Raw genomic sequence first — 14,483 nt, forward strand, 5'->3', positions numbered from 1 at the left:
GTGAGAATAATTACAAAATCCGCATTTAACATTTCAACCATTTTCTAATTCACGATCATGATGTTCTGATTTGTTCTCCAAGGAACCAAATTTACCTTCACTAACTTCTTCCTTTTTAATATCTGTAGATGTCCTTACAGCTTCACACAAGTTCACACATTTTTATTTCTAGTCTTTTGATAATTTTTCTGTTACTTTGATGTTTTTAAATATCTTCCTATTCCTCAAGGTTATTACTCTTTATCACGTCATTCTATCCCTGGTCTTTTAATTCAATGATATCCTTAACTTATTTAGTTAAACAGCTAGCACACTTCTTTGTGGAGGATTCACTACTCATAATTTTCCTGAGAATTTGCAAGTATTTCTTCTATGAAATCAAGATTGCTCGTCCACTGTCACATCTTGAAGTGGAGCACATCCCAACAGAACCATTGTCTTCTTAACATATTTCTGCTGCTCATGTTCCATTAAATGAAAGTATATTCCCGAACTCTACGCTTTGAATAATGCACTTACTATCAGATCTGTCCCCTTGCCAAATGGTGCATTTCTCATAAACAATTGGGAGATGACTACCCCCGAGGTTCTGCTTTTTGATTGAATCTCCAACTTCAAACACTTCAGAAGAACTTTATTCATAGTCCTGTTTTAGTCGCTCTCCAACTACATCTCTAGCCTGAAGGAAATATTCCTGATTCTTGCACAACAATTGTGTAATGAGATGGCACCTACCACAGAGAGTCACTTCATTGGAAAGCCCCTGGCTCTGGTTAATTTTACTTTGCAATGCCAATTTTGCTCTCCTTAATTTACTTAAACATAGTCATTTCACTGGGTTACTGAGCACGGTGTAGGCGTTTCCAATCGCCCCCAGTGGCCCCCAGGGCATGGTTTTTATCCGGGTGAAACTTCAGTGCCAGCTTCCTGTACGCCTTCTTCAGATCCTCCTCAGATGCATCCTTGACGATTCCCAGAATCTCGTAGAAGTCATTACATTTCTTTATCCTCTGGACCCCGTCAAACTGCTCGCTGGTGTAGGCCTTCATGTCCACCTTCTTCTCCGTCTCCAGCGTGGCTTCGTTCTGCGCCAGACCCATGGACTTGCCCTGGTTGGGCTTCTCTGACTCAGTTCGATGTCCTGGACCACCAGCGGCGCTTCCGTTCTTGCTGATGGCGTCTATTAATGCTTTTGCCTCGATACTTGGGTATAATTTCTCCGCTTTGTTCAAGAATTTCAGCGCTTTGTCGTGTTCGGCATTCTGCAGCGCTTTCCGGGCTATTCTCAGGCACTTATCCACTTTGTCGCTGTTCCCTTCCATTTTTAAACCCCTTTAAGCCTCGCCCGGCGACCCAACCAGGAAATGAGCAGATTCCTCACACACACGCAAGCAGCCAGTATCAGAGGGCAAAGGGATCCGGCACAGCACTCCTTGTAGCAGGTGCACTCTCTGCTTGAAATGAATTTACCTCACTAGTTATTTGAAAATAATAAAAAACGACATTTTATTTATTTTTGCTGGGTGGCGCAATGCAGGTTTCGAATTGCTGAGTCCTTGCCCTCTGGCCCGCATTCGCCGCAACAATGAGAGCCAACTGTGTTATTGATCAATGATAGGAGAAAGTACCAGTGAGAAAAAAGATATGAACCATGACTGGGTGATCAAACCTGCCGACAAGGGAGGTGCCATGGTAGTCTGGTGCGCTGACCTCTACCCGTCTGAGGCCAGGCGCCAACTCTCAGACATCTCCTCCTACTTAACCTTGGACCATGACCCCACAGTCGAGCACCAGGCCTGGATTATCTGGACTACACTTCTTCCCCCCCTGCTTCCTGCAAGGACTCTATCCCCTACTCCCAATTCCTACGTCGATGCCACATCTGCACCCAAGATGAGGTGTTCCAAACCAGGGCATTGGAGATTTCCTCATTCTTTAGGGAACGGGGGTTTCCCTCTTCTACTATAGATGAGGCTCTCACCAGGGTCTCCTCTACATCCCACAGCTCCGCTCTCACTCCCCATTCCCCCCATTGGTAACAAGGACAGAGACCCCCTTGTCCTCATCCTCCACCCTACCAGCCATCACATACAACAGATAATCCTCTGACATTTTTTCCACCTCCAACGGGATCCCACCACTGGCCACATCTTCCCATCTCCTCCCCTTTCTGCTTTCCGTTCCCTCCGTAACTCCCTTGTCAATTTGTCCCTTCCCACACAAACCACCCCCTCCCCTGGTACTTTCCCTTGCAACCGCAGGAAATGCTACACTTGTCGCTTTACCTCCCCCCTTGCCTCTATCCAAGCAGTCTTTCCAGGTGAGGCAGAGGCTCACCTGCACCTCCTCCAACTTCATCTATTGCATCCGCTTGCATTGGGTGTCGACTTCTCTACATCGGTGAGACCAAGCGTAGGTTTGGCGAACGCTTCGCCCAACACCTCCGCTCAGTTCGCAATAATCAACCTGATCTCCCGGTGGCTCAGCACTCCAACCCTTTCCATTCCGAATCCGACCTTTATGTCCTGCGTCCCTCCATGGCCAGAGTGCGGCCCTCCGCAATTTGGAGGAACAGCACCTCATATTTTGTTTGGGTAGTTTACACCCCAGCGGTATGAACATTGACTTCTCCAATTTCAGGTAATCCTTGCTTTCTCATTCCTTCCCCTTCCCCAGCTCTCCAACAGCCTACTGTCTCCATAACTTCCTTACTTCCCCCCCCCCCCCCCCCCATCCCCCCCCCGACATCAGTCTGAAGAAGGGTCTCGTCCCGAAATGTTAACTATTCCTTCACTCCATAGATGCTGCCTCACCTGCTCAGTTTCTCCAGCTTTTTTGTCTACCTTCGAAATGTATAACATTCTTTTATACCTTTTTTTGGATATATATGGATATACCTTACAGAAGGCCCAATTGGATTTAAAAAAACACTTAAACCACAATAAATCATGTTTTGCCTATTCCAATAAAATGCCGTTTATTATATACTAATAGCAAGTCTGGCATTTCAAAAATTAATCAATCAAATTTCAAAGTTGGAGAAGAATTCACAATCTACTTATTAACATCTATGTTGGACATATATGGTTTGAATCCCTTTCCTACATTTAGAAGATCAAAACCTTTTTGAAACCTTTTATTGTTTGACCATTTGGAATTATGTTTGACCGAATGAAGCAAAAACAACCTGCGTTTTCATTTAGTACTAATTCTTAGTTTCTTAATAGATAATTATCCATCAATTACTTGACAGCAAAAACGCACATCAAGCACAACCTTTAATCAGTGATTTACATTTACGAATTTGGTAGCATGCCAAGAGTAGGTCAAGTATTCCTCGAGGATACTGACAGAAAATTAGACAATTCTCCTACGCCTCCCTGTTGTGAAATTAGGATCTGCATGCACAGGTACTTGTAGGCTAGTGCTTGAATATATAATTTAAATCATGGTGGGAGAACGTGGTGGGCAGTCACAGCGGCGCAGTGGTAGAGTTGCTGTCTTACAGCGAATGCAACGCCGGAGACACTGGTTTGATCCAGATTACGGTTGCTATCTGTACGGAGTTTGTGCGTTCTCCCCGTAACCTGCGTGGGTTTTCTCCGAGATCTTCATTTTCCTCCCACATTCCAAAGGCATACAGGTTTGTAGGTTTATTGGTTTGGTAAATGTAAAAATTGTCCCTTGTGGGTGTAGGATAGTGTTAATGTGCAGGGATCGTTGGTCGGCATGGACCCAGTGGGCCGAAAGGCCTGTTTCCATGCTGCATCTCAAAACAAAACTAAATTAAGCAGGCTTTCACCAAGTACCAGCAAAGAAATTATACCCAGTAAGACAGCAAAGATAACAGCCAATGATGGTGGAAGTATAGATCACTCCTTCGCTTCTCCTCATCTTGCCACTCCCATTCCCAACCTTCTCAGACTCACTCTCAAGCTCCTCGTCTCCTTACTCTCATTTCCAATCTCTTCATTCTTTTACTCTCACTCGCAAGCACTCCCATCTTCTCATTCTCATTCCCAATCCCCCATCAAGTTATTGCTGCTCCCAAGCATCCTGTTCTCTCATATTCATTCCCAATCTCAAACTGCAATTCCAATTACAAACTGCATGTCCATCTCGCTCATTTACCACTTGCTCTTATCTTCCAGTTATATACAACCTCCCTCTCCAATCATAGCAACTACTCAACTTCCCTCCGCTTACAGTGCATTCAGAAAGTATTTAGACCCCTTCACTTTTTCCACATATTGTTACGTTACAGCCTTATTCTAAAATGGATTAAATTCTCTCTTTTTTAATCATCAATCTACACACAATACCCCTTTATAAAAAAGCGAAACAAGGTGTGTTTTTTGCAAAGTAATTAAAAAGAAATAACTGAAATATCACATTTACATAAGTATTCAGACTTTTTTACTCGGTACTTTGTTGAGGCACCTTTGACAGTGATTACAGCCTCAAGTCTTCTTGGGCATGATGCCACAAGGTTGGCATGCCTGTATTTGGGTAATTTATCCCATTCTTCTCTGCAGATCCTCTCAAGCTCTGTCAGGTTGGATAGGGAGTGTCGATGCACAGCTATTTTCAGGTCCCTACAGAGATGTTCGATCGGGTTCAAGTCCAGGCTCTGGCTGGGCCACTCAAGGATATCCACAAACCTGTCACAAAGCCACTCCTGCGTTGTCTTGGCTGTGTGCTTAGGGCCATTATCCTATTGGAAGGTGAACCTCCGCCCCAGTCTGAGGTCCAGAAAGCACTGGAGCAGGTTTTCATCAAGGATCTCTCTGTATTTTGCTCCATTCATTTTTCCCTCAATACTGATTAGTCTCCCAGTTCGTGCCGCTGAAAAACATTCCCACAACATGATGCTACACACATTACCATTGGTATGGTATTGGCAAGGTGATGTGCGGTGCCTGGTTTCCCCCAGACATGACGCTTGACATTCAGGCCAAATAGCTCAATCTTGGTTTCATCAGACTAGAGAATCTTGTTTCTCATGGCCTGAAAGTCCTTTAGGTGCCTTTTGGCAAACCCCAAGTAGGATGCCATCTGCCTTTTACTGAGGAGTGGCTTCCATCTGGCCACTCTACCATAAAGGCCTGATTATTGGAGTGCTGCAGATAGAGTTGTCCTTCTGGAAGATTCTCCGATCTCCACAGAGGAACTCTGAAGCTCTGTCAGAGTGACCATTGGGTTCTTGGTCACCTCTCTGACCAAGGACCGTCTCCCCCGATTGCTCAGTTTGGCTGGGCGGCCAGCTCTATGAAGTGTCCTGGTGGTTCCAATGTTCTTCCATTTAAGAATGATGGAGGCCACAGTGCTCTTCGGGACCTGCAATGCTGCAGAAATTGTTTTATACCCTTCCCCAGAACTGTGTATCGACACAATCCTGTCTCGGAGGTCTACGGACAATTCATTCATCTTCATTGCTTGGTTTTTGATCTGACATGAACTGTCAAATGTGGGACCTTATATAGCCAGGTGTGTGCCTTTCCAAATCATGTCCAATCAATTTAATTTACCGCTGGTGGACTCCAATCAAGTTGTAGAAACATCACAAGGATAATCAATGGAAACAGGATGAACCCAAGATCAATTTTGAGTGTCAGACCAATTCATAACGAGTTGGTCTCCATTCGTCGTTTTTTTGGAATCATATGGTGCAACACAATTGTAAAAAATAACTGTTTCAGGACTGGACGAGGGTTGGTCAAGATTATAAATAATGATCTCCTTTTCTTTTCACTATTTTCTCTCTCAACTTTCTTCATTTACTCGTTTTCTTTCTTCACACACCATATATTTCACATCTTTCTATCCTTTACTATCTAACTTCTTTTTCTTATTCTCATCTTTTTTCAATGTAACAAAAAAAAAAAAAGTTGTACATAAAATGTATTATGAAAATATATATTAGGCACTTTGGTGCCATATGACTGTACTTACTTCTAATAAAATAAAATATTAAAAAAAATAAAAAGAATGATGTAGGCCACAGTGCTCTTCGGGACCTGCAATGCTGCAGAAATTGTTTTATACCCTTCCCCAGAACTGTGTATCGACACAATCCTGTCTCGGAGGTCTACGGACAATTCCTTCATCTTCATTGCTTGGTTTTTGATCTGACATGAACTGTCAAATGTGAGACCTTATATAGCCAGGTGTGTGCCTTTCCAAATCATGTCCAATCAATTTAATTTACCGCTGGTGGACTCCAATCAAGTTGTAGAAACATCACAAGGATAATCAATGGATAATCAACAGGATGAACCCAAGATCAATTTTGAGTGTCATAGCAAAGGGTCTGAATACTAACGTAAATGTGATATTTCAGTTATTTCTTTTTAATTACTTTCCAAAAATTTCTAAACACCTGTTTTCGCTTCTTCATTCTGTGGTATTGTGTGTAGATTGATGATAAAAAAAGTGAAGGCTATCGCGTAACAGAATGTGGAAAAAGTGAAGAGGTCTGAATACTTTCTGAATGCACTGTGTACTTGCCCTGATTTCTCATCTCTCATCCATCTTCTCCTGAATGCCAAAGTCCTATTCATTGCATCATTGCAATCCACTTACTGTGTCTTTAATCCCATCCAACTCCCAAACCCACATCATCCCCTCCAAGTATCCTTACTCATTGATACTATTAATTTTTATCTTTCCTTGAGAGCACTCTTTCCTGCCATCGAACCCGCTTCATGAATACCCTGCTTCAAATATGCTTTAAACTCTACCTCGCATTTTTTCCTTCATGGTTCAACATGTGTTGCAGCATTCAAGTTTCCTTTCTGGCCCTCTCAGGACTATCTTTGTAAGTCTGTCTCAGCACTAAATAAAACACTGGTTAAATCAGTGGGTACCATTTAATATTTTGATCAATGATATTTTGTTTTCTTCACCCCTGTCTCAATTACTCCACGACCCTCCATTTTAGCTTCGACTTTTCGCTAACAACATACCATGCTAAATTCTAGAACAGTGCCATGCTCCAAAATAAGATGCATTTGTCTCTCATTCAACGCTCACTGTGACGAAGGCAGTCAGGTTACTCAATATACTTTTTTAAATTCCTCATTCTCCTTTTAATATCCCTCAATGGACTTGTCCTATCCATTCCCTTCAGTTTCAGCTTGCCAAGCATTGGCATCATTTGGCTGTCCAGACCTCAAACACTTCATTTGCAGCCCCTCTTCACCACCTACACCAGTGACAAACCTTTCACCTCTTCTCACAAATCTCAACTCGAGTTTTAGAATTCCAAAAGTTTTTATAGATTAATATCTACTACCTTTCCTTTACTCATTTACCAAACCTATGGATATTTTCATTTGACAATTTTTTATAAAGGAAAATTGCTGTTACTGTATTCTTATGCTAATGGCATTGTTGTATTGCTCTGATGAAATCACAATATGTGAATTCTCATTGGGAGAATTATTGTTATTGGGCTAAAGGAGGGGCCAGGTCATAACCTACCTGTTTCAGTCCTGAAATGGTTACAACATCTGATGATTTAAAAAAAATCATCAGCTTACAGTAATTTCCTCATTTTATTCTAATGTGCACATTTGACAGCAAGGTATAAAATGCATGAGTGCCTGCACACTCAGTAGTCAGCTGAACTTACCAGAACCAGATCGTAATATGATCTACGTTTAGCTCAAAACAATGAAGTGTAACATGCTTGTCATTGTCTTTGCTTTGTTCCTCTTCAAAGGTAAGCGTTCTCATATACATTATTTTGAAGTCATTGAAGAAAAGTAGCAGATTGGCATATTTATATATTTTGTTGAGATATGATGTGTGCATATAACAAACACTGTAACCTACTTTTGAATAGAACATAATTTCTAATCAGTATCCAAGAAGTTAACCTAACTCAATTTAAGCAAATAAATACATGAGGTTTCAACTGGATTTTCATTTATTCTATGGGAAGTTATTGCATCTAATTTATCAAGATTTTAACTAAGAACACAGTACTGCTGCCAATAAAGAAGTGTGGCAATGTATTGATGATATTCATCAAGTTAGAACACAACAATATTCTGCCTAATGCAATTAGGAAACATTTTAAATTTTACAAGTTCATGATATTATCATTTTTTTTCTCTTGCTCTCCATTAGCAGAGTCTAGCATGCAGGGCATGCCTCATCACTCTGTATTTTGCAACATTTTATGATTCTATATTGGTTTGAACACTTACTAACTATCCACATTGCCCCATTGACTGGAGGGAGTCCACAGCCTGGACTTCCTCCAGTCCATGAGATGTTCCCCTTGTCCCATCTATCCCTCTCACATCTTCACTGCAACTTAAAACTAAGTTACATTTTCTCTCTTTCGTCATTCTGACAAAGATTGTTGACCTAAAACATTAACCATTTTTTTGTCTTACTCCTGAGTATTTCCATCAATTTCTGTTCATATTTTATTTAAATTGTCAGGATGCTATTGTCATTGTTCTACAAACAGTAACAAGCAACAGTAACAAGCACATCAATCTACAGAGAGACAATATTTGAGCTGAATCTGAATCTGAAGAATATCATATTTTACTTTCTCACATTTTCAAGGCCACGATGGTATTTCCTTTGAATTAGGTTAAATTTGGTTAAATAAACTTTGGTTAAATAATTTTGGATAGAATTTGCAAAATATTTTCCTGATTTCCCTCAACAGAGCAAATACCATATATACCATAATCCCATTTTAACTTTTGCCGTTCTATTTGACAGGAGGTAAGAAAGCTTCCCCCTTCCCATCAAGAGAGCTCCATGACAATATTTTAATATATTTTCCATATCCAGTAAAAGATTAGTTAGTGAAAATTATTAGTGTGCAACTGGGACACATTTATTCTGACTTTATCCACATTTTCTTCCGTCACTTATTGGAGGAGAAATTGTATGCCAATGTAGAGGTGCATCAATGGCTTAGATCATAATGATAGTACAGAAGTTTATTTACGTGAAATGATTTATTCCATCATTTTCTGGGAGTTCTTTAAAACTTTTATTATTACACCAATGCGTCACAAATTTGATCACAATAAATAAACATTTATGGTGATCAAAACCTAAATTTGAAAGTCCCAAATTCATGTTGTATGATACAGAAAGAGGGCACAATTTTCCAATTAATTTAACAGATTGATGTCTTAAAAAGTAATTGTGGAGAGCAATTTAGTTGATATTTCATGGCAAACTCTATTTCGCTTTAATTCTTCATAATCATTTATAACTCTTGATACAGGATTTTAAAAACAAACCTTGAATCAATGCAAAAATACAAACTTTAAATATCTTATAACATTTGACTAAAACTGATCATTGTTTAATGCAGAGGATGCTTTTGCCCACAATCGAGCCAAACGGGAATACTCACAAACTACATATGGTAAGTTAGCATTTTGAATGCTTAAATTGCTATTATAATAGAGCTGATGGCCAATGAGTATCTCTTTGAGAGATTAGAAACCATGTCTCCTTCCTTATACATTGTAATTAATGAATGCCTGGTTAAAGCTTTAACATAACAAATATATTGTAATGTTACTAACAATTATATTGACATGTTAAACTCTCCATATGAAGCCATTGTGTGATCTGATGGTAAACATCTGGCATATAATTAAAATATTAGTTCCTGAATTTTATAGCCACAGTTAATCTGACAAAGCAAAATGAGTGCTGAATGGAAAGGAGTAATAATTGATTAAAAATAAAAGTAAAATGTTCCATGTTCAGTGTGAATTAAATGTAACTTGAACATATTTTTTGTTAGATCTGAGTGGATCTGCAATCACACAAAACTTTAGGTTTACAAGAGATCTTTCAAGCGCATCAGATGAAGGAACTCGTAAGTATATTCATCAATAGATTACAAGATATATGAATATTAAATTACTTGTTCTAATTATTTCGCAAACAATACCGAGATAATCGAGAGAGTATGTTCAGAGCTACCATAACAAAGGGGATTTTTTCTTCACATTTCTTCAGATACCTGCAGTATATGGGGTAACAAGGCAGTCAAGACATATACCAACGAATTTTATCATTTTCAATCAACATGCAACCATATTCTGAGTCGCCAATGCCAAGGTGGTACTGAAGATTTTAATGTGGAAATTCGTAGTGATCCAAATGGCAAATTGGAGCACATTTTCATAAAAACTGACGGTGTTATGATAGTTGTGACGAATGATACATACAAGGTGAACGACGTTAAGTAAGTCAAACAGATCAATTTTACTAATACAAAAGAGTGAAGATGCTGGAACCTGGAGCAAAATGCAAACTGGTGCAGATCACACACCAGCTGTGGGGGGAAATGAACAGTCAAGATCCTTTCTCTGGATTCTATAGGAAGGGCCTCCACCTAAAACATCAACTGTCCATTTTTTTCCACGGCTGTTGTCTGACTCGCTGAGTTCCAGAAAATCCAGCAGACCAATTATGCTGTTAATTATGAGCTGTGTCTTTATAGAAATGAGTAACTTGCTGAACACCTCATTGAGTGGAAACGTGTTAGAACCTGATACTGCCCAATATACCAGTCTCTCACCCGTCTCCAACACCACAGTGCTCTTGCTTTTTGCCTCCAAGGCTCAGGAATTTAAGAGTGTCTGTTACTTTCATTGTTATGCATACACATAATCATCCACATGTCCACTTTTTCATAGAGCAGTCCAAGATGTAACTTATTTTATGAGAATGTAATCAAAATTATTAATTTTAAATGAGAATGATTTCATATTGGTTGCATTCATTCCCTTGTACCAAATATTTCAGCATAAATACAGTAAATAGATCATAATTACATTTGTAGAGTTACAGTGTCAGAGACCCCGGTTTGATCCTGATCATGGGTGCTGTCTGTCCGAAGATTGTACCTTTTCCACATGACGTTCTCACCATGCTCTTGTTTCCTCCCACACTCCAAAGATGTACTGGTTTGTAGGTTAATTGGCTTTGAAGATTGTAAATTGTCCCTATTGTGTACGATTTCGCTAGTGTATGGAGATCGCTGGCCTGTGCAGATTCGGGGGCCCGAGGATCCTGTTTCCTTGCTGTATCTCTGAACTAAACTAAATAAATATTAGCACTGCTCACAATAACTCTAACATTTTGATCAGTCCAAATATTTTGCGTCAATACTTTTTTATCCATTACTGCTTTTCCTTCTTAACAGAGTTTTATTGCCTTATGAGAACAAAGTGATTACAATTCAGCAATATGGAGTCAATGTGCGCATTAAAAACAGGCAGCACACTATATCTGTGGTCTGGAATCATGAAGATGCATTGTCGGTAAGAACATTTCAAGAATGTGTAATTTATTCAAAATGAAGAATCAATAGGTATTGATAATATTTCAGTTGAATTTAAAATTGTGTGTGTTTTTTGTCATAACGTCGTCAACAGAGTAAACCTACTGTTAAATTTTAATTAAAATTTTGAAGGAACTTTCTCATAGAAAAGTTGGGGAAAAAACTCCTACTTCGAATTTCAAAGCGAGCCAGGGAGCCATTCGCTGTTATGATTTATTGAGAAGGGAATTCAATACTGAAGATGAGAGTTATGCTTCAATTTTGTTGACCTTTTGTGAGAATATGTGAACTATTATGTACTATATTGGAATTATTTGTGTAAGGATGTTAGTACATTGGTTGATGTTCAGAAAAAGTATTCTAGACTAATACTGGAAAGAGCAGGATATCTTATGGAGAAAGATTTGAGAAGTTAGGCTTTGCATCCACTGGAGTTTAGAGGTTTGAGTAGGGACATGCTTGAAATAGAAGATCCCGATGGGTCTTGATAAGTTGCATATGGAGATGTTTCCTCACCCAGGAACATCTAGAATAATGAGTTGCCCACTGAAGATTGAGATGATCGTGTTATTTCTCTTAAAGAATCATGAATCTGTGGAACTCTCTTTCCCAAAGGGTGGTGGAAACAGAACTTTTAAATATTTTTAAGGCGTAAGTAGATAGATTCTTAATAAGTAAACAGAAAGGCAGAATTGATGTGTAGAAAGGAACTGCATATACTGGTTTGCATCGAAGATAGACAAAATATAATGGAGTTACTCCAGGCAGAATTGTTATTCAGATCAGATCAACTTCGATCCTATGAGATCGTGGATTAGGCTGAAGAGGATGAGTAGCCTATAACTGCAATTAATTCCTACATTCATACATTTAAGATTTATTTAATCTTCCAATTCTGATGGCACACTGCCATCTCATCGTGAACCGAACTCCATCAACTGGAGATGATATTCTCAGCATTCTTAAACAAAAACAATGGAAATTGCCTGTTAAGAATATGTCCACAGACAGGTGTGGAGGCTAAGACTTTGGGTATTTTTAAAGCAGAGATTGATCGGTTCATGATTAATAAGGAGGTCATAGGTTACAGTTCACTGGCAGGACAATGGGGACAAGAAGGATAGATAGATCAGTCGTGTTTGAATGGCGGAGTAGACCCAATTGATCAAATAGCCTCATTTTGCTTCCATGACTTATGAACATGAATTAAAATTAGCTAAACTAAGCAGCTTTTCCCAATTATTTATGTTATGCTTGAAGTGATACAATCGAATTGCATTCTTCATACAATTCACTAGAAATTTGAGATTGAAACTCAATATAGAAATATGAGTTTTAAACAATGGAAGACTTTATGTAGACTTTAACATAAGACTGTATGTAGTTATGAGATACCTACTCGGTAAAGTGGATTAAATCATTCGAGTAGTTCTGTTAATGGATCAACAATGTCAGGTGTTTAAAAGAATATTTAACATTCCCATTACCTTAATATTCTAGTGAGAATTAATAAAATAAGTAAAAGTAAGTGGTAACATTGGTAAAAGTGGTAAAATTCTAGCTATTGAGGGAGTGCAGTGTAGGTTTACAAGGTTAATTCCTGGGATGGTGGGAGTGTCATATGCTGCGAGAATGGAGCAGCTGGGCTTGTACACTCTGGAGTTTAGAAAGATGAGAGGGGATCCCATTGAAACATATAAGATTGTTAAGGGTTTGGACACGCTAGAGGCAGGAAACACGTTCCTGATGTTGGGGGAGTCCAGAACCAGGGCCACAGTTTAAGAATAAGGGGTAAGCTGTTTAGAAAGGAGATGAGGAAAAACATTTTTACATGCGTTGTGAGCCTGTGGAATTCTCTGCCTCAGAAGGCAGTGGAGGCTGGTTCTCTGGGTGCTTTCAAGAGAGAACTAGACAGAGATCTTAGAGATAGCGGAGTCAAGGAATATGGGGAGAAGGCAGGAACGGGGTACTCATTGTGGATGATCAGCAATGATCAGATTGAATGCCAGTGCTGGCTCGAGGGGCCGAATGGCCTACACCTGCACCTATTGTCTATTGTCTATTGTCTATTGGGAGTCCATCAACAGAGCAAAACCAGTGATGTTTCATCAGAAAATCTACGCCAGAATGACGGCAGTACCAACACAGGTTTACAACTATTGTAACATGTTTGAGCAAGTATTAAATAGGTGGATAAGATGGAAGCAATGGATATAGCACTTATGGATTTAGAAAAGGCACTTCATAATGTACCAAATAAAGATTGTTACATTAAATACAGAATTATGTTATTGGAAGATTCAAATTAACACAAATAGAGGACTAGTTAAAGACACGAATATAAACAAAGAAGTATTAATCTTTAGTTTGACAAACTGCTACAGCTGACATACCACAGGGGTTAGTTCTCAGCCCTCGGCCACACGTGATTTATATAAAAAGCCAACAAAGAAAAGATACAGTGAAACATATTAGACTGATTATGACAAAATGCTAAATGATAAGGTAAGTTGTTAGAAAATAAAAAGACAGCTAATATAGGCAATGGCCATGGAGAACAATTGGAGCATAAAGTATATACATATTATATTATGCATATTGATAGAAAGAATAATAAAGCAGAATTTTTGTAAAATAATGAGAAATTATAAAATGCTGGTGTGTAGAGTTATACTGAAATACTAATACACAAGATGCAGAAAGCAAACAAATTGTGCAGGAAGGAACTGCAGATGTTGGTTTGCACCGAAGATAGACACAAAAAGCTGTAGTAACTCAGTGGGACAGGCAGCATCTCTGGAGAGAAGGAATGGGTGACGTTTTGGGTCAAGACCCTTCTTCAGACTGAAAATAAACAGCAATACACCATCTATTAAGAAGGCAAAGGATCTGATGGTCTTTATTGCAAAGGTTGGACGTTTTGCTGAAATTGTACAGAATTTGAGTCTTTCTAGCTTGGAACCAGTGCAATGTGGATTCACTTGCTTCATTAGACTCATTCGTTAGCTGAGAAGGTTAGCTCGTGAGGACAGGTTTAGGCTGGCCTCTATCTGTGACATAGCCAACATGGATTTTCAGGGCAAATCTTGCTCTTGCTGATGAGCCAAAACATTATGGGACATCATTTCAGGATAAGAGGTCA

General features: G+C 39.3%; 2 protein-coding genes across 15 annotated transcripts in view; one reads left to right on the plus strand and one right to left on the minus strand.

Moving 5' to 3' along the window:
• Window positions 1–268: 268 nt before the first annotated feature.
• Window positions 269–2,644, minus strand: dnajb12b (DnaJ heat shock protein family (Hsp40) member B12b). The gene has a single exon (XM_055653563.1). The coding sequence runs from the start codon at window positions 1,320–1,322 to the stop codon at window positions 840–842; it is 483 nt and encodes a 160-aa protein (XP_055509538.1). The 5' UTR covers window positions 1,323–2,644; the 3' UTR covers window positions 269–839.
• Window positions 2,645–7,587: 4,943 nt separating this feature from the next.
• The window catches only part of LOC129707992 (mucin-2-like), an 85,587-nt gene continuing 78,691 nt past the window's right edge, over window positions 7,588–14,483 (plus strand). For 13 of the 14 annotated variants that reach the window (XM_055653528.1, XM_055653529.1, XM_055653530.1 and 10 more), the window contains exons 1-5: window positions 7,588–7,723; window positions 9,353–9,406; window positions 9,794–9,868; window positions 10,012–10,240; window positions 11,204–11,321. In XM_055653528.1, the coding sequence (XP_055509503.1) occupies window positions 7,675–7,723; window positions 9,353–9,406; window positions 9,794–9,868; window positions 10,012–10,240; window positions 11,204–11,321 (525 nt within the window). In that variant the 5' untranslated portion in view covers window positions 7,588–7,674. The remainder of the gene's footprint in view (window positions 7,724–9,352; window positions 9,407–9,793; window positions 9,869–10,011; window positions 10,241–11,203; window positions 11,322–14,483) is intronic. The other variant, XM_055653542.1, reaches the window with a different exon arrangement.

Source organism: Leucoraja erinacea, chromosome 22, assembly GCF_028641065.1.
Source record: "Leucoraja erinacea ecotype New England chromosome 22, Leri_hhj_1, whole genome shotgun sequence".
In the NCBI taxonomy this organism is placed as follows: Eukaryota; Metazoa; Chordata; class Chondrichthyes; order Rajiformes; family Rajidae; genus Leucoraja; species Leucoraja erinaceus.